This window comes from Delphinapterus leucas, chromosome 5 (assembly GCF_059928025.1).
Source record: "Delphinapterus leucas isolate spDelLeu-1000000601 "Yukka" chromosome 5, BTC_Dleu_Yukka2, whole genome shotgun sequence".
In the NCBI taxonomy this organism is placed as follows: Eukaryota; Metazoa; Chordata; class Mammalia; order Artiodactyla; family Monodontidae; genus Delphinapterus; species Delphinapterus leucas.
The window spans coordinates 70,961,711-70,981,640 of NC_143133.1; the positions used below are offsets into that span (position 1 = coordinate 70,961,711).

Below are 19,930 nucleotides of genomic sequence, written 5' to 3' on the forward strand. Positions count from 1 at the left end.
ATTATGTGGCTATGTTTGTAATTTTAGTCTCACCATGCACAAAGTTTCTGCCAGTATTGAAGAGAGAAAAGCACAAGTCTTCAACATCAGAGATTTTATCTAGTGACAAACATACAGTACTTCAATTATGAAATCAGTATTTTCCTGGAAAGCCGTCTGTAATGATAAAAATATAAATAATGAAGTATTCAAGAAAACACATCGATGAAAAAAATTAACCAGTCGATCTAAGAAAAAAATGGCAAGTTTTATTCACACCGAACTGAGGATTATAACCCGGGAACAGCCTCTCAGAAACAGAACTGCTCGGCCTGTTAGAGATCAAAGCACAGTTATAAGTTCTTGAGACAGGGGGCATTAAATGCCATCTAATGGACAGTTTACACAATCCAGAGCTGCACTTACAAAGAGAGTAGTGGGCCCTTACGAGATTAAGAAGGAAGGTCATCTCCTAAGGAGGTCTGGTTAATGCAGACGCACAACACACACTAACGGGGAGGGAGGAGGCCCAGATGGGCCAAAAACGAAAATTATGTTTACATTTTTCTCATCTTGCCATAAAGTATGAATTTCATTTCATTACTTACTATTCTGAGAAAACTACCACTGTTGCTCTGAAGAGAGCAGTCTCCCACCGTTCTGTACGTTTCTATTTATTTTATGATATTTTAAAGCTGATTACTCCTGTAGATTTGGCTGGGGCTGGGGTCGGGCTTGGGGGGTGGAGTGGATAGCAGCCAGAGGGAAAAAGAAAATGGGTGCTGGTGTCTTTTATCTGTTCCAGGAGCTCTCTCTACAGTGTGTCTGCTTGGCGCAGTTTACAGCGTGAAATACTACATTCTGTGGGCAAGCATTCAGTTGTGACCCATGAGAATAATTTGGCCCCAATTCAAGGGCCCAACTCTTAGAAAGATTTCCCCTCACTCTAGAAGTTAATTGCATCACACTATCTTATGGAAGCCTGGAGTTCCTCAGATAAGGATTCCAGGAGCATGTTGTTAGGACTTTCAAAGAGCTGCTTGGATATCCTTGAGCTACTGAGATACTGTTACTTACTTACATGTAGATCACCTGCAATCCAGAGGTGCCTGACTACACAGGCCTGTGGTAGGCATCTCTGCCTATCCCCTGCCTAGACTGTACATCTCTAGAAAGCGTTCTAATTTTACAAACTGCTTTATTGTTAATTTGCATAGCAGTAGGTATTCTTGAGCAAACAATCATTCTTACTTACTCCAAAGCTACCTCTTCTAGATTTCACCAGGGTGACCAAATATGTTTCTGGTTCTAAAGTAACTAAAAACTTTATTGAAGGTCATTTAAAATAGATATTCCTCTGTCGCCATTTTTTGCATTCATTGAGTTTGTATCACCAGGTAGTTACAGTTTATCCTTTTAATACCAAACCTTCCCCACCTTCCCTAAAAGAAGTTAAATTATTCCTTTTCATTAGATATATGAGTGTCTGTGGGATAAAAGACGACTGCTTTGCATGTGTCAGTTGTTTTTCTCATAGGATCAATAAGCCTGTCTTTTATATTAATACTGCTGCTTGCTTTCCAGTGGGAGCAGGCGAGGCTGCGAATTTTGCCGCTTATGCTTTTGCACCTGCCACCTTGGTCACGCCACTGGGCGCTCTGAGTGTTCTCATAAGGTACGTAAGCAATAAGGAACTCGGCTTCTGAGGGGTTTTAATACCATGATAAACTTAACCCACAAGAAACAGATTACGAAGCATACCTCAAAACAGAATTTTGAAAATCACAAAACTAATTTGAGAAGACTATACAATAAATAGCAGGAGAAATAGGAAATAGATGGTCTTCCCGCAAAACCCAGAGTAATTGTGCGTTTTCTTTGTGACCATTCAGTGGAGCCAAGCAGATTTTTTTCCCCTCTCACCTGAACAAATTACCGCAGCCCTTTTAATGCTTTCTGTTGTCATAGTGGCTAATGACCGTAGTTGTCAGAGGACTTTACAAAGCATGGTGTTCGGGTTAAATTTCAACTTTCACTAAAACTCTTGCATTGTCTGCTGGATACTTCTGTTTGGAGATATCTTCGTTTCTTTTAGTACTGGAAACAGGAATCATTTTCCTGTCAATAAAAAGTGGATCTAATATTTCTGAGTTGGTCTTTATTATGATTCCAAATGAATGTGTTCCATGAGCTCTTTTATTTTGTAACTAAGCAACTGTTTTGTTTGTTGTCTTTTTCTTTTCCTTTTATCTCCATTCATTACCAACCCCTAGAAGAAAGCTTATGACTAAGGCTACCCACTTCTTTTCACCGTCTTTGTAGGATTGTTGTGAGAAGTAAGTGAGTCCATACAGAAAGCACTAGAACACTGGCTACTAGTGAATGGTAGATATCGGTAGTAGCACTTTTTGCTGAGGCTGCCGTCCTCATCAGTGGCCACATGAGGGTGACTCTCAGAAAGCACTTGGTAATTGACCATAGTCTTGGGTGCAAATGGATACTGATAATGCCCCGGTGGGAGTGCCAGGGCATCAGGAGAAGGGGCCACAGTGGACCTACTGGTTGAGCCGCAGGATGGCATCTGTGTCCATGGTGGTGCCAACCTAGAACTTCCTGAGGCCATGGCAACAAGGTAGTGGGAGCAGTGAATAGGTGAAAGTATCAGAGCAACAGCAGCCGGTAAGGAAATATTTTAATATTTTGACAACCCATATGGTTGTACTTGTGTGTACCAGGTAACTATTGGCCCTGAGCAGAGTAATTCTTCTTTAGGTATGTATCGTTCTTTGAAGCTTTCATGAGCACACATGTTCTAAATGTGTCATGCCAGTAAGATGTAAAAGTTCTTCCATTTTGTTTGGCTTTATAGGAGAAAATGGGGAAATTCAAAATGAATTAAGTGGGACCTCTTAGAAGGTCATGGGAAGATTACAGGTGTATAGAATGCCTGTTATAACTTTTTAACTATAAAAGCAATTAAGCAGGCTTGATTAATTACTTGTATTTTTCTAGATACAAATTTAGTAATATATAACGAACTTCACACACAGAAAGGAAGGAAGGGAGGGAGGGAGGGAGGGAGGGAAGGAAGGAAGGAAGGAAGCCAGCCAACCAGGGTTTTCAGTGTCACATAGCATATTCCAATCAGTTGACTGGGATACAGACTGGTGCGCACCGCAGTGCGACGTCTGAGCTGCCATGGAATCCAAAGGTAACTGAACAAGAGTGATTTTTTTTTTTCTTCTTCCAACAGTGCACTGTTGTCTTCCTATTTTTTAAATGAGCACTTGAACATTCATGGGAAAATAGGCTGCATATTAAGTATATTGGGGTCAACTGTGATGGTTATCCATGCCCCACAAGAAGAGGAAGTTGCTTCTCTGCATGAAATGGAAATGAAATTGAGAGACCCAGGTCTGTGATTCAACCAAAAGAAACACTTACTCAAATTCTGCTCCACTTTCTCTTCTCATCAAATGAATTCGTAATAATATTGTAAGAGGCTTCCTAGAAGCCTAGTTGTGGGTTGAGATACAGTACAGTTTGACCGAGTGATACAAGTCTTCTGAAAATGTGGCACCCATGCTTCCCCTCCACAAAATGAAAGGAAGAGATGGGGATAGAAAAGGGAAAAGACTTATACTCCAACCCGAACTTTCACATCTTTCTCCCTCTGAAAATAAAAAGTCAATCAGACAATACCTGCTGTACCTCATAGTGTTGTCTGTGAGGTTCAAATGATATGTCTGTGAAAGTCCATTGTGAAATATTGAGCCATGCAGTAAAATGTTGTTGCTCCTGTTTTTTTATTTAGTCTCATGTCTCTTTCTAAAACACCTAGGCTCCTAAACTCATGACTAACAAGATTTCAAAAAGATTTGATCCTATTAGCATTTTCTGAAGTCTAATTCTTTTCTCCTCCTAACAGGATTTATCTCCTTTGCTGTGATCATAACTGTGATCTCCTTGGTGCTGATTTTGATTGTAGCTCCCAAGAAAGGACAGACCAATATATTGGTCTACATTTCAATCTGTTCATTGATTGGAGCATTTTCAGTTTCTTCTGTCAAGGGCCTGGGAATTGCCATTAAGGAACTACTGGAATGGAAGCCCATTTATAAGCATCCCCTGGTCTTTGTTTTGCTGGCTGTACTCGTGCTTTCAGTGACAACACAGATTAACTATCTCAACAAGGCACTGGACACCTTTAACACATCTCTTGTGACTCCCATTTATTATGTGTTCTTCACTTCCATGGTAGTAACTTGCTCCATCATCTTATTCCAAGAATGGTATGGCATGAATGCTGGAGATATCATCGGGACTTTGAGTGGGTTCTTCACCATTATCAATGGCATCTTCCTTCTACATGCTTTTAAAAACACTGACATTACCTGGAGTGATCTGACATCCACCACTCAGAAAGAAGTCCTCTCTCTGAATGGCAATGAAGACAAATACGTCTTACTAGAGAATGTAGAATGTTCAGCCCCAGGATTTGATGATGACATTACCTTGTTTAGCAGGACTGATGATCAAAGTCGCTAGAAACCCTGAACTTTAACCGCTAAGAGACACTTGGAGAGGAGAAGGAATACCTGATTCTTGGAACAACTATTAGGAAAGCTGGCATTTTTAAAGTTCTAACTAATAATTTAGACATGAGGCCAAATAAAAATGCCTTTATTTTTGGCCATCAAATTTGAAAATCAGGGCTTCCCTGGTGGCGCAGTGGTTGAGAGTCCGCCTGCCGATGCAGGGGACACGGGTTCGTGCCCCGGTCCGGGAAGATCCCACATGCCGCGGAGCGGCTGGGCCCGTGAGCCATGGCCGCTGAGCCTGCGCGTCCGGAGCCTGTGCTCCGCAACGGGAGGGGCCACAGCAGTGAGAGGCCCGCGTACCGCAAAAAAAAAAAAAAAAAATTGAAAATCAAAGTTTTGATCCTCCTCCAGAAGGCTTCTGCTGTTTTTCATTTCTGCAAACTTGAAATATTCCCTAAGCATGAAAGAAGTCAGAGTTGGATAACTCTCAGAATGATCTCTTTCTTCTGGTCACAATATGTTTGGTTCTGCCAGGTGGCTCTTCATTTCTTTGGCCGCTATTCTTAGTCTCTCAGTAATTCACAGGTAAACACAACTGTGCGCTGATAAGCAGAATATCAGTCACCATTCTCTAATGAGTCATAGTTTCAAATTATTAAAACTGAGAAGCGAGATCACTGATGCCTCCCACCTTCTACAACTTCCTTCTTTCTAAACTAGGTAGCTAACGGGTAGAGTGTTAAAGAAAAAAATAGACATGTTGGAAATCTGCTGCTTGGTGGGCTAGAATGTGTAAGACAAACACGCCTATGAAAGGGTTATAAATTGTAACTTATTGAGGAGTTTGAGGAGAATAGGAAGGCAAGTTAACTTCTTAGAAAACTCAGGGAATACTACAGGAAAATACCTTTTCCTATTAAAGCCTACATAAAAATTTCCTATCTCACTCCAGGTGCATGGCAGGAGTAAGATTTTTGGTGGTCTCTACCGTTTATGGATAGATTAATCCATTAATCTTTTCTCATTGATTTAATGGAAAAGAAATTAGCTATCTTATTTCTAGACTAATTTATTTCTCTCAAAAAAAATCCTCACCAAAAAATTATGACATTAAAAACAAACAAAAACTCTTCAGGTTGACTGGATTATTCTCTTCTAATGTCAAATGTTATTAGTTTTGTTTGTTTGTAATCTACCTCAAGTCTATTCTGGGTAATAATAGTAGATTCTTTTCTTCAGAATTCTATTAAAGTGACTTTAGCATTTCCCCAGTTCGGTTGAACTGTGATTGATTTTCACGGTGATGACCTGAGATGATTGCAAAGCCCTAAAGTGCTGGCATAGTCTCTTTGGCATAGTTTAGTGTTGAGTGCAATTCAGTGCATTCTAAACTTTTGAAAATTGATAATCTGTGGAAGATTCACGGGTTGATACCGTAGGTCAACTATATGTTTACTGTGTTGATTGATGTTTCACCTTAATTGTATATCAGATATATAAGCTATGAACACAAGTTTGTACAAAAAGTATTCTCTCAAAAAGTAGTGTCTGAAAGTTGTAGAAATTCTTTTAAGTTTCTCTTTTTCTGTTGAAAACTCTGTTGATTTCTCCAGGACACCTTCTTGGTGAGGAAATTAATAGCATCCAACCTGAGGTTGGGGTAGTCCTCCACTCGACTGTATCTTAGTGTTAGATATTTCTTCAACGTCACCTGTTGACAAAGCTTTGCCCTTGGTATATTGTGCCCAGGTTAAAGGTTCTTGTAACACAAGAACCCATGTGTACACTGGGTTGGAAAATGAAATGGTGTTGACACATACACCCAGGAGAAAGTCTGAGAAAGAGCTAATGAGCTGAAATCTGTTGAGAAACAATGAAACATTTGAAAAACTCTAAAAATCTCTGGTGGGCATATGCATTGAAAAACTAAAATGTTGCAAATCCGAAACCCAGAGTACTTTTTCCCAAATAGGAAGATGTTGTCTAAGGAGGAATAAAATGCTGGATCCCTGTATTGAGACTAACTGTGTTAGTCTTAACTGGTAGTCTCATATGTATATATTTTAATATGTATACTTTATCTCACATAGATACCTTAAGATTTATTATGTGAATATCCGTACACATGTCATTAAGGATCACAAAGCTGTCCTCACACAGCCAAATGGAAAGCTTTTCCTAATTCTATAAACATAATAGTTTCATTTTATTTTTCAACTTACAATTTTATTCTTAGGTCAGTGGTTAATGATTTTATTTCTAGTTCAGATTTCAGAATGTTCATAAAACCCTCGATTTGGCAACATGCAATTAAATTAACATTTTTGTTTTAAGAGTACGAAATCAAATACATATATGTGGAAAGCACCCACATCGTGCCTGATATTGAGGCATTTAATACAATTTAGTTCTCTTTGAATCAACATTTTAATTCTCATAGTCTCAGTACTATATAGGTAAGGACCATTAGTTGCTAGTTTTCATATATTCTTTTTCTTTTTTCAATTTGTGTTGCCTTAGTTCATTTTTAATAATCTGAGTGAAAATGAATTCCATCAGTATACTATCTCAACAATACAAAATGATTCTGACAAAAATATTTTATTTTTCCTAATAAAACCAAACTAAATGCAATCTTCACATTCCATCAAAACTTTGTGGAAAAGTACTTTATATGAATATATATGAAATATTTTCAAATGTTTCAAAAAACTATGATCATGAAATTTTCTATTTTTCAAATGTTTATAAATACTGTTCATTTTAGAAAGTTTACAACTTTTAAACTAATGTTTCTGTATGTTTTTCATTTGCAATCAAATAATGTGGTTTAATTATGCTTGTTGGAGTTCAGTTTTGAGTTTCTTGAAGTTAAGCTTACGTAAAGGCAAAAATACCCCTTGAAATTAAAAAGAAAATTCTGAGGTTTAAAAAAAAATCTGCACTTTGTTTAATGCTTTGTCATTTTCCTTGAAATTAAAATCTGTTTTAGAAAAAGGCTCTCCACAAAACCATCTCCTGAACAAAAGGTAGGAGACACTATCTTATCTTTTGATAATTTTATTGAACAGTCGGTGTAATGAAATCTCCCCTCAGTTCAGAAATTTAAAAGAAAAAGGAGGAGGAGGAGAAAAAAGCATTATAACAATATTTGGTAGCATTGCATTACATGAAAATTTACATTTGCAAACCCTCAGCAAATTTCCTTCTACCCCATTAGAACTTCAGTATTGAGCACATCACCATGACTTTATCAGTTTTCCCTGTTCTGATTTGAATTCATGTTTGAGAATAACTCCCTCAGTTGTTTCTATGGAAGTGAATTGTCTAGAGTACAGAAGGCCTCTTTCTTACCTGTGTCTGTTTTGTAAACGAACAGAAATAATTTGCAATTCCCTAAATCGCACAGTTACTTAGGATCAGAATGAGGACCCAAATCCAAGTCCCTCAAACCTCCCAGACTACCCACTCCACGGAATGTAGGCACGTCTAAGGAGGCCTTGGTGGAGCACATCTCAGCAGAGTTAGAATGAACGACAGCTTCCCCCAGCAAGCTGTGTTAGTGTACACCAAACATTTCAGTACCCTAGCTGCGGTGTATAGGAAGCCTCCAAGAGGTAAGCTTAGGTTACAAAGAGTCTTAACTTTTATCTATAACAATGAACAACATATGTTTCCCAATGAAAGCTTTGCTTGAAAAAAACAAAGTTTTTTGAGAGAGCCGACTACCTGAGATACCTTTTCCTACTTTGGTCACAAATCACAAAAAAACCTTTCTTCCTCAGGGAAAACTGAATCTCCATTAATGCCATTAGTATGGGAGAAAGCCTTTGAGTTAGAAGCCACTTTCATTTTTATATGTAGAACTTCCCCTGTGGCTGGGGACAGAGGGGGCAGAATCTCTTCAGGCCAAGCCCTACCAGCCTCAAGCTTGTCCAGCCCTCAGGAGACAAGGCCTCACACCAGTTTTCTGTACTGGGACCCTCATAAGACCACATGGCCCTCACTCGCACCCAGCCACATGTAGGCCCCAGCAACTACTTGACTGGGGGTAAGCACATGGAGGGGGTTGGTAGTGGAGATAAGAGCCATGTTCTGAGCACCATGTTCCCAGAATCCCTTCCCACCCCCTGCCTTCTGTGATCTAGCCAGTAACTCCTGACTGCCAGCATGCAACTCAATCTGGCCCCAAAGCCTGTGGCACTATTTACAATAGCCAAGACATAGAAGCAACCTAAATGTCCATCAGCAGATGAATGGGTAAAGAAGATGTGGTATATGGGCTTCCCTGGTGGCGCAGTGGTTGAGAATCTGCCTGCTAATGCAGGGGACACGGGTTCGAGCCCTGATCTGGGAAGATCCCACATGCCGCGGAGCAACTAGGCCCGTGAGCCACAACTACTGAGCCTGCGCGTCTGGAGCCTGTGCTCCACAACAAGAGAGGCCGCGACAGTGAGAAGCCCGCACACCGCAATGAAGAGTGGCCCCCGCTTGCCACAACTAGAGAAAGCCCTTGCACAGAAATGAAGACCCAACAAAGCCAAAAATAAATAAATAAATAAATAAGAAGATGTGGTATATCTATACACAATGGAATATTAGCCATAAAAAAGAATGAAATAACGCCATTTGCAGCAACATGGATGGACCCAGAGATTATCATACTGTCAGAGAAAGACAGACATCATATGATATCACTTATACAAGAAATCTAAAAAATAATAATAATACAAATGAACTTATTTACAAAAAAGAACTAGACTCAGACATAGAAACTTATAATTACCAAAGGGTGGTGGGGCGGAGAGGGAGAAATTAGGAGTTTGGGATTAACATACACACACACTATATATAAAATAGATTAACATACACACACAACTATATATAAAATAGATAACTAACAAGGACCTACTGTACAGCACAGGGAACAATACTCAATATCTTATAATAACCTATAATGGAAAAGAATCTAAAAAAAGAATAGATTATATATATATATATATATAAAATCACTGAATCACTTTACTATACACCTGAAACTAACACAACATTGTAAATCAACTATATTTCAATAAAAAAATTTTTTAAACTAGGTACAATAAAAGCATTAAAAAAAAAAAAAGCTTGTGAACTGCATTGTGAATGACTTCTATAGGGACTCACCAACCACAGAAACCAAATACAGGGCCCTGATTGTTTAGCATCTATGGATAAAGTCTCTAGATCTTGCCTGGAATGGATCTGGGTAAAGGTATATGGCTCCTCCTTAAGTTAATTGTGCCTAACAAACATTCAGAAAATAAACTCAAGAAGATCCCATAGCCTAAGCGCAATAAAACAAGATTGTTTCACAGACCAGGAATGGACAAACTAGCTCTCCGGCTCAGAAGGTCTCCTTGTCTCTCAATTAGCTTTTGCCTTTGTTTTCACTATGAACATTGCATCATATTACTAGAAGAGATTTAGATAAAGTATAGTTGAATAAAAGAGATCACACTTCTTCTTAACCCATGGAACAGTAGGGCTGAGTTATAATGGGCAAGTCTTGCAAGAAACAGAAAATAAATTCTTATGGATAGAATGGGGTTTTATTTACCCTTGTTACCTTATTTACACTTAATTCCTTCTGAGTAATCTTGCATGCACAGAAAAAAGGGCAAGGCTTTGAGAGCACGGATCATAGGAGCGCAGGGTGTAAACTTAAGGAAGGCAGTGATTCAGCCTTTCAGCAAGTACTGAGACAGACAGACACTCAGCGAAGGGAGGCTGCTGGATTGAGTCCACATGGGCAAAAAAGAGGATCAACATCAGTGGCATCACAATGTGGTTTCACTGTGAGAACCAAACTGGTTTAGAATCAGGCAGACTGAAGGAATTCAGTGCAATTCAGGTTACACACAGCAGTTCCACTTCTTATGGGGACGTGCCTGCTGATGGGAGATTAGCCCGCAGCCAGAGGAAAAATAAAAAGCGTGGAGGAACTGGTCAAACAAGATCAAGTATTATATTACTTGTTTTGCTGCACAGTGTGGAGTAGCTGGGGCTGGATGAAGCAGGTCCCCACGACACGAGCACATGATGTACCTTTACAACATCAGGATAACTTACAGTCCAACAGACTGAAGACTGAACACTTCTACCAAACACATTTGTGTGTGCAGTGTCTCTGAAAGTCCACGACTTCAGGATCGTCAATGAGACATAAAGGCTGAGATCTAAAACATGCAGCTGAACAGAAACACGCCCAGTTTGGTTCCCAAGCAGACAAGAAAACGAGGCTTACTTTCAGAGTCAGAAGTCGATTCACCTGACTTTCATTTTCCCCAATCAACCAGCAGATTTCACAAAACAACAAACCCCCTTCCTAAAATATTTGAACTTTTGGCTCTTTCCTGAGGTTTCATGGAATTCTGCACGTCGTGTGCCGCTACCCACCTCCCCCCTCGCACCCCCACGAGATATACAGAGTAGAATCCTCTATTGGCTCCTTTAATATCTTCTCCAGAGACCTGGTAGGACTGCTATCAAGTGGGGAGAAGCTGCAGACTTCCTGCCTCTGGATTTCTGGCTCCTTGTAAAAAGCCATTGTATTCCCTCTGCTCTCCTTGGCTTTGATTCCCTGGCCATGCTGGTGTCTTAAGGCAGGCTGGCTAAAGCATCCAATGCTTTCCCGTTGAATAGCTGTTAGTCATCAGGCATCGATGAGACATCTTTCTCCCTTAGTTCAACCTTTTAAAAAACTTCACAAGAAGGATTGACCCAGAGTAAACACATCTATACATACATAAAGTATTTTATCTCATGCAGTGGTGTTTGGCCCTAACTGCACATTACTTCCACCTGAGAAGGCTTTTGTACATTCCTGTGCCTGCGCCCCACCTGGGACCAATTAGAGAGATCATTTGAGGGTGGGGTACAGCAACGCTATTTGTTAGAAGCGCTCCAGATGATTTTTCACATGCAGCCAGGGTTGAGAACAACAGATCTAATCTAAGACCCCACCTATACAAGTCACATCCCAACTGCAAAGTTGTTTTTTTTAAAGTGCGGAAATATAATATATGCACATTCTGTGGTTGTGGTTATTTTCAATTTCTTAGACAGATTTCAACAATCTTTGAAGTGAGGTACATAATCTGTACCTGTGTAGAAGCGTATAGTAGCTTTCAACGGAAGAGCTCTAGATAACTGGCAACAGAAGAGTCAGTAGAGATGTATCATTTAGGAACAGGTTTGGCTTCAGGTAATTCAACATCTAATATACTGCTGTAAAGAAATGGGGATTCATTTGTCTCATAAACAAGAAGTCTGGAAGTGGGCAGTTCAGGGTTGGCGCAACGGCTCCACAAGACAGGAGAGACTCATGCATGCCCTTTGTATCTTTCTGCTCTATAGATAAGGCTCCCAGATTTAACAACAACAACACCACCCAGCTGAATTTGAATTTCAGACACACGATATATCAATTCAGTATAAGTATGTCCATACAATCTTTGGAACACACTTACTGTAACAAAGAGTCTGACTCCATTTTTGATGTTTGACTAATGAATGACAGTTTTCAAGCCCCATCAATGCCTCCTTCTCTTCTGCCCACGCCTGAGCGAGCTGATAAGAACGGCTGCTCCCTCCTTCGGTACCAGCTAGAAGGTCAAACAACGCAAGCTCAGCCCCTTCCCCTCAGCTCCAGCCCTCCTCACCACAAAACCCCAAGGCGGCTGCCCCTCCCTGCTCTCTCAAGTCATTTTTGGGTCTGCTGGGGAACCTGTCCCCTGATGTCCCCAGAAACCCTCATTATGTGAGTCGGAAATCTTTCCTACTCTCTCGGTATGTGTATGACATCAACAGTTGCAACATTGGAATCAAATTTGGGATAGGGGTTCACCCATTTCTGGGGGTGACCACAACAGGAGAAAAGGCTACAACACTTTCACTAAAAACCTGTTTGTTGGGACTTCCCTGGCAGTCCAGTGGTTAGGACCCGGTGCTTTCACTGCTGAGGGCACAGGTATGATCCCTGGTTGGGCCGCGCGGCGGCCAAAAAAAAAAAAAGATTGTTGATTATCTGAAATTCAAATATAACTGGGCTGCCTATATTTTATCTGGCAACTCCATCCATGGGCCTTCATCTTCATGCTTATTTCCTCAGAGTCCCAGATAGACATTACACCTTCAGGTCTCAAAGCCATGTTCCAAGCAGGAAGAAGCAACTTCCTTTTGGTGAGACTTGTTTTTTCCTTCAGGAAGGGAAGCTCTCATCAAGTGCTCGTGGCTGCATCTCGTTATGTGGAACTTTCTCATGTGGGTATGCTTGCCACAAGACAGCCTAGAAAACTGAGTATTTCAACCTTTCATAAAAGGAAGAAGAAAGGGTTATACCTGACTTTTGGAAGGTAAACCCCCAACTCCTACAAGGACGTAGGGAACAGGTATACTATCTTTGAAATACCTTCACTTACCCAATACCTTCTCCTGACCAATTCAGGAGAGGCCAACCTATACCAGCCACCAACATGGTCTGCAAATGCCAGCAGGGCAAGCAGCAACCAGGCTGATAAGGAATGTTGCTGAGACCAGAGGTGCCAGGGGACACTGCTCCAATCCAAGCAGCCCTCCCATTCACGTCACCACCTTGAGGTCACCTTGCCAGGGCGGATAGTCGCAGTCTGCATCGGGGGCGGGGGGGCTGGACGGATTATTGGCACCAGCATCCATTCTGATTGGTCTGTACCTGTACCAAATCGGTTGGTAAATATTTTGAATATCACCCCCGGATAAAGCCACCCCTCTCTCTTCTATGCCCAGATGCTACCTTGGCAGAAACAGAGGGAAAGGCAAAATCTGAGAGACAACCCACTTCACCCACAGAGAATATTTTTGGTTTTGCCCTGGACTAAAGTTACAAGATTGAGCTAACTTGAGTTTTCCCAGCAAGTAGGGGCACCCGAGGAAAATAGGAAAATTACAGACAAAATAAAGTATCTGCAGGTTGCTCGTACATCCGGCAGTAGTGTGAGGAAATTTCCATCCTTGCTGCAGACATAAGGATTATCTACTTCCTCTATTAAATATTGATGTGTCTATATGGATTTATATTTCTCTGTAGATTTATTCAGATATCTTTTTTTTTCTATTAATCTGATATCAATCCCTAACATAATGTATTTTTCTCTACATAAATAGGGAGAGGGAGATACAGAAAATGTACATGTAAGTCAAATTGTTCTGGAAAAAGTAAGATTTCTACCAAAAAGAAGAATGGATGACCACCTGAGGTTATACACTACAACCAGAAGGAAAAATGATCCACCATTGTGTGGAAAAGCAATGGATTGGCCCAGAATCCCAAGAGGAGAGCTGCTTATAAGACTGGTCCCCCACCTCTGGAAGACGAAGCCTCTGGATAATTCCGCTGCTTTTATTTCATTGGGTTATTCCATGAGTCTTTATTTAGCTTAACTCTGTGTCAGGCCCTATTCGAGGACCTGGGGATACAGCAGTGAACAATAGACAAAAATGCCTGAACTCACACATGTTACAGTTTCAAGGGTAGGGAGACAGTAAATACACAGAATAAATAAGAATACATGTATTATATTTTTATACAGTGTTAAGAGCTATAGAGAAAAATTATACAGAAAAGGGAGTCAGGGAAAGTCCATGGTGGTGTTATCATTTTAAATAGGGTGATTCAAGAAAGCCTCACAGGGCTTCCCTGGTGGCGCAGTGGTTGAGAGTCTGCCTGCCGATGCAGGGGACACGGCTTCGTGCCCCGGTCCGGGAACATCCCACGTGCCGCAGAGCGGCTGGGCCCGTGAGCCAGGGCCGCTGAGCCTGCGCGTCCGGAGCCTGTGCTCCGCAACGGGAGAGGCCACAACAGTGAGAGGCCTGCGTACCGCAGAAAAACAAAAACAAAACAAAAAAACAAAACAGGGGTTCTTCACATATATATGAAATCTAAGAAAACAAAACAAAAAAGTCATTAAGTACCTAGGGGTAAGATGGGAATAAAGACACAGACCTACTAGAGGATGGACTTGAGGATATGGGGAGGGGGAAGGGTAAGCTGGGACAAAGTGAGAGAGTGGCATGGATATATATACACTACCAAATGTAAACAGATAGCTAGTGGGAAGCAGCCACATAGCACAGGGAGATCAGCTCAGTGCTTTGTGACCACCTAGAGGGGTGGGATAGGGAGGGAGGGAGGGAGGGAGACGCAAGAGGGAAGAGATATGGGAACATATGTATAGCTGATTCACTTTGTTATAAAGCAGAAACTAACACACCATTGTAAAGCAATTATACTCCAATAAAGATGTTAAAAAAAACCAGGGGTTCTTAATTTTTTTAATGGTACGAATCACTTTGGAAGTCCAGTGAAACCGTTATACCCCTTCTCGGCATAATGTTTTTAAATGAATAAAATAAAAATACACACAACTAATAAGGTAACCAATTATACTGAATGAAAGTTATCAAAATATTTTAAAAACATGTGTGCCTTAGTAACATGTCTTGTTTACTGAGTTAAGTGACAAGATCTAGTGGCAGTCCTAAAAGCTGAGACTTTGAAGTAGTGATGAATGCAAATTCTTTCTCAAGAACGCTGAAACTCCCACATGATATGAAAATAACATTAAGACAAAGTCACAGACATTGCTAATATAATGTACTGGGGTTTTGGAGGTGCGGGGGGTTGGTTGTTTTGGGGTTTTGTTTTGTTTTGTTTGCCTACATTTAGAATGACAGGAAATGCTAAATTTTAGTTAAAGGCTAGTAAAAACAAAGATGTGATTTTTTTTTTTTTCCTTTCAAGTTCATGGATGTCTTTAATCTCAGGTCAAGATCCTTTTGTAACTAGATCAGTGGTTCCCGAGCAAGGGTGACTTTTACCCGCCCGGGAACATTTGGCAATGTTCTAGAGACATTTTTGGTTGTCACCACTAGGGGGAGTGGGGTGTGTTATTGGCATCTAGTGAGTAGAGGCCAGGGATGCTGCTAAATATGCTACAATACACAGCACATCCTTCCACAGCAAAGAATTATCCAGCCCGAAATGTCAATAGCACGGAGACTAAGAAGCCCTGAACTGGAGGAAGATTTTCTAAAGGGAGTTGGGAAGTCGGCCCCTGGCCCAAACCACATACCCAGTCCTTAGGAAGCCCCAAAAGAATATAACCCTCCACCCTCACTCTAAGTGCTGCTGGGTTTGGAAGGTGCTTCCAAGGGAACACAATTTGAGGCAGATACAAGGAAAGAGCAGAGGACAATACAGGCAAGGGAATAGGGTGAGTTATTAAAAGAATAGCAACCAACTGGTAAAAAGGCATTTGGGCTTTGGCACTATTTACAAAAAATGAACATAAACATATGTTTTAGCTCTGAATTCCACCCCTAGGCATATACTTAACAGAAATACATACATATTTTCACCAAAAGACATGTAGAACAATGTTCATAGCAGCATTCATCTTAATAGCCAAAAATTGGAAACAACCCAAATATCCATCAAGAGTAAAACAGATAAATAATTTGTGATATAAATAAACAGTAGAAGACTATATGCAAATGAGAATGAATGAATACAACTATATGCAACACGGACGGATCAAACAAACGTACTAAGTAAAAGAAGCCAGGCGCATAGAGTCCATACCATAGGATTCCATTTATAGAAAGTTCAAGAATACCTCATACTAGTTCATGGTGTTAGAAATGAGGATACTGATTACTATTAGTTTAATGACTTAAATAGAAATGAGAATGGATTCTGAAATTCTAGAATGTAACCATTTCTTGATATGAGTGCGAGTTACACAGACATATTATTCACTGTGAAAATTAAGCCATATACATATGATTTGTGTACTTTTGTTTATGTATATGTGAGCAAAGGGTTAACAGCAGGCCTGTGCTCTTTTTCTCCCAGACCTAGACCTTCCTGGGAGGATTTTAGGTTTGTCTTCTCCCAGCATCAGTCCCCTAGATATGTCCCCAAGTTAAGACAGACTTGGAATGTTGGGTACCAAGGCCAGACATGTATTTTACACACTGTGAAATCTCTGATCTGTGAAACAGCACATGGGCTGGGAGACCCATCAACTGTAGGCCTACATGACGGGTGATAAACCCAGGGAGAAGCTTCTTTGTATGAAGACGAACCCCACACCCCATGGCCTCATCACCAGCAACTATATACAAGTCTCTAGGCAAGAGAGGAGGGGCCCAAGCATCGATGCACATGGAGAATTGTTGGCTTCCACTGAGACTGAAGGGCTGTGCCTGCTCTTTCCTGTCCTGAATCCTTCTAAAAAGCTAAGCAAACTAAGTGCTGGATCAAATGCTACTGCGTCTTATGAGTTTGACTGACAGTCAAACCTGTTACCAATGCAATAGTGGGACAGTGTATTGTACTTCAATAAAAAGTTTACTAAAGAAAAAAATTCCTTTGGCTATTCTTGCCAACCTATTATTCACACTGATCACATCTTCTGCTTGGCCTCCAAATTCCTTCCATTTTTCTGAGCTTCTCCTCTCTCCTCTGACCTCCTGTCTTCTCCTTTTAGGACTCTCACCCACAACCAACCCTTAAACTTCCTGTTCATTTCTAACGCAGAGCTGTTTAAGTATTGCACTATCTCACCCCAAACTAGTTAAGCTACCCACAGAGAGCCCATATCAATAACTAATATTGAGATTCATTGCAAAACATAGTTCTCTTCCAGGAGAAGTCATATGACTACTTCTTAAAGAATTTTTTTCTTTTGCTAGACAGAAAATGCTGAATCTCTGTCCATAGACATTCCAAATTCACACATTATCTGGAGTCTCAGTTACCTACGTGACAATCCAGTTGTTCCTTTCCTAATTTGGTGTCTCAAACTTTCCTGACTTGTTAAAATGAATAGAATTTGCTTGCCAACACCAATATATGCTCTTAGAAGTGCTGGCTGCTGCCATATGATCCCCAGGCATAAGTCTACTCTGTACTGTCTCCCTGCATTGCATCTATAGGGATGGCAGATGCTCTATGTTTTCAGTGTTTGGGTTTGGGTTTTTTGTGTTTTTTTTGGAGGGGGGAGTGGGGACTTCTAAGCTTAGCAAAGCCTGAGAAAGACATCTTCCTGCATATATTGATACTTCTTTATTTCCTATGTCATAATATTAACCTCGCCTCCCTTGGCTTTTGCTGTTAAACAGTCTCATGTCTTCTGGAGCTAGGCTTTCACATATCTCACTTGAACTAAGGTATCAGTAGTAGGAGCCTTCTGTCTCACCTCCCCATAGTAGGAATCATTAGGAGAAGGGAGATGATAGCTTCAGAAACAGCATAGTATCTCAAAGATTTCTGAGGCCACCACTTGCATGATCAAGATTGATAATTCTTGTGTCTGATGCTCACTATTTCAATGCACACTGATTGAGTACCACTGATAGTCAAAGATGTCATTGCTGGAGTGGGGAAATATGATTTAAAAGTCACAGCTACTGACAGCCAGCATCTTAGAATCTCATGAGAATCATAAAACACGTTCCCCCAGAACCATGATGCAGGGTGGGACAATCCACAAATAATAGGCTCCCATTGTTAAACCTAATGGTAATGACTCCAGCTTTCTGCAGCACCCTTTTCCCTATGTACTTCCAAAGCACTCAGGATGACAAAGATCAATTTCCAATCATTCCTACAAATGGTACATGAAAAATTAAGATTTAATTGTGATTCCTGGTTCTTTCATCTTGAATCCAAATACCCTGGACTTCAGAAATCATGGAACTTGGTGTAATATTTGAATATCTTGTTTTTGCATCCTCTTGTTCTTTTTTTTATTTTATTTATTTTTTATTTTTGGCTGTGTTGGGTCTTCGTTGCTGCGCATGGGCTTTCTCTAGTTGCGGTGAGTGGGGGCTACTCTTCGCTGCGGTGCACGGGCTTCTCACTGTGGTGGCTTCTCTTGTTGCGGAGCACGGGCTCTAGGTGTGCGGGCTTCAGTAGTTGTGGCACGCGGACCTCAGTAGTTGTGGCTCGCAGGCTCTAGAGCGCAGGCTCAGTAGTTGTGGCGCACAGGCTTAGTTGCTCTGTGGCATGTGGGATCTTCCCGGACCAGGGCTCGAACCCGTCTGTGTCCCCTGCATTGGCAGGTGGATTCCTTTTTTTTTTTTTTTTTTATTGCGGTACGCGGGCCTCTCACTGCTGTGGCCTCTCCCGCCGTGGAGCACAGGCTCCGGACGCACAGGCCCAGCAGCCATGGCTCACGGGCCCAGCTGCTCCACGGCATGTGGGATCTTCCAGGACCGGGGCACGAACCTGTGTCCCCTGCATCGGCAGGCGGACTCTCAACCACTGTGCCACCAGGGAAGCCCTTGGCAGGTGGATTCTTAACCACTGTGCCACCAGGGAAGCCCTCCTCTTGTTCTTGTGGAAAAAGAAAGTCCTCTTCTAGAAAAGGTACTGGAGGTACTTCCTATGACAAAATGAGGCTTCTTCAATCGTCCAAGTTCACATGTACAAAGTGTGAAATCTCAGAATTGAGATTCAGGTTCTGAATTGTCCTGGACAATGGATCTCACTAGAAATAGAATCATCTCCAGGACCTGTTCAAAGAAGAACTTTCTAACAGTATTCAATACTGGAACACAGGAAACTGTCTCCAAAATAACCAGATCTGTGCAAAAATAAATTTGTGAAATAACATAGGGAAGATTATGAAAGACAGTTTCCAGAATGCCCACATTCATGTGGTTTGTAAAGGTGCGTTTTTCATAAAGATCTGTACAGTTCAAAAGCATGAGATTCTGCACGGGTGGCTCCTTTATTCCAGGAGCAGGCAGAATTTATTTTCATCTTCTATGCATGGGTCACCAAAATAAAGAATGTTCCTCCTCTTCAGTCTTTTCCTCAGTAAAGAATCAGGTTTTCAGGTGTGCTCAGGGGCTCTCTGGTGAAGAGCAGCCACCATAACGACCACTATGGAGCATTTTTCCCTTCTTCACATATGGAACATGAAGAATATTACAGAAAAATCAGAGTTTAGAAGTCACTCTCAAACACACGTAGAAAAATTATTGTCAGAATATTCTTAAGCTTTAAAAAGTTGGAAAAGCCTGTGATCTTTGAACTGTTTCCAGGAGTCAGTGACTCTAAAGGAAGATATTCACCATCAGTGACCCCACCCAGAGTTTCCTTTTGTGACAGTCTTGCCCCATGATGCTCTGGGTTGGCATTCTCTCCAGGTCACCAGGTTTCTGCAATCTCTGTGAGAACCTGCAGCAGCTCAGCAAACGTCGGGCGGCCTTTAGGTTTCTGGAAAAGGGAAGTAGAGGTGGTCAGCTCAGCTTAAGACTCACTCAGACACCAGCTCTAGAACTTGCTGGCAGGACCTGGATCCAGGCTGGTTCACCGCAAA

General features: G+C 41.2%; 2 protein-coding genes across 3 annotated transcripts in view; one reads left to right on the forward strand and one right to left on the reverse strand.

Moving 5' to 3' along the window:
* Nucleotides 1–9,642, forward strand: part of NIPAL1 (NIPA like domain containing 1) — a 25,560-nt gene extending 15,918 nt beyond the window's left edge. Inside the window, exons 4-6 of the mRNA XM_022564840.3 lie at nucleotides 1,564–1,654; nucleotides 3,233–3,393; nucleotides 3,908–9,642. Coding sequence (XP_022420548.1) covers nucleotides 1,564–1,654; nucleotides 3,233–3,393; nucleotides 3,908–4,527 — 872 coding nt within the window. The 3' untranslated portion in view covers nucleotides 4,528–9,642. The remainder of the gene's footprint in view (nucleotides 1–1,563; nucleotides 1,655–3,232; nucleotides 3,394–3,907) is intronic.
* The window catches only part of TXK (TXK tyrosine kinase), a 93,706-nt gene that overhangs the window by 11,778 nt on the left and 61,998 nt on the right, over nucleotides 1–19,930 (reverse strand). Inside the window, exon 15 of one of the 2 annotated variants that reach the window (XM_022564809.2) lies at nucleotides 4,886–19,827. The exons of the other annotated variant lie outside the window; for it this stretch is intronic. Within the exon in view, the coding sequence (XP_022420517.1) occupies nucleotides 19,759–19,827 (69 nt within the window). The 3' untranslated portion in view covers nucleotides 4,886–19,758. Of the gene's footprint in view, nucleotides 1–4,885; nucleotides 19,828–19,930 lie in introns of those variants that run through there. 2 annotated transcript variants of the gene reach the window in all.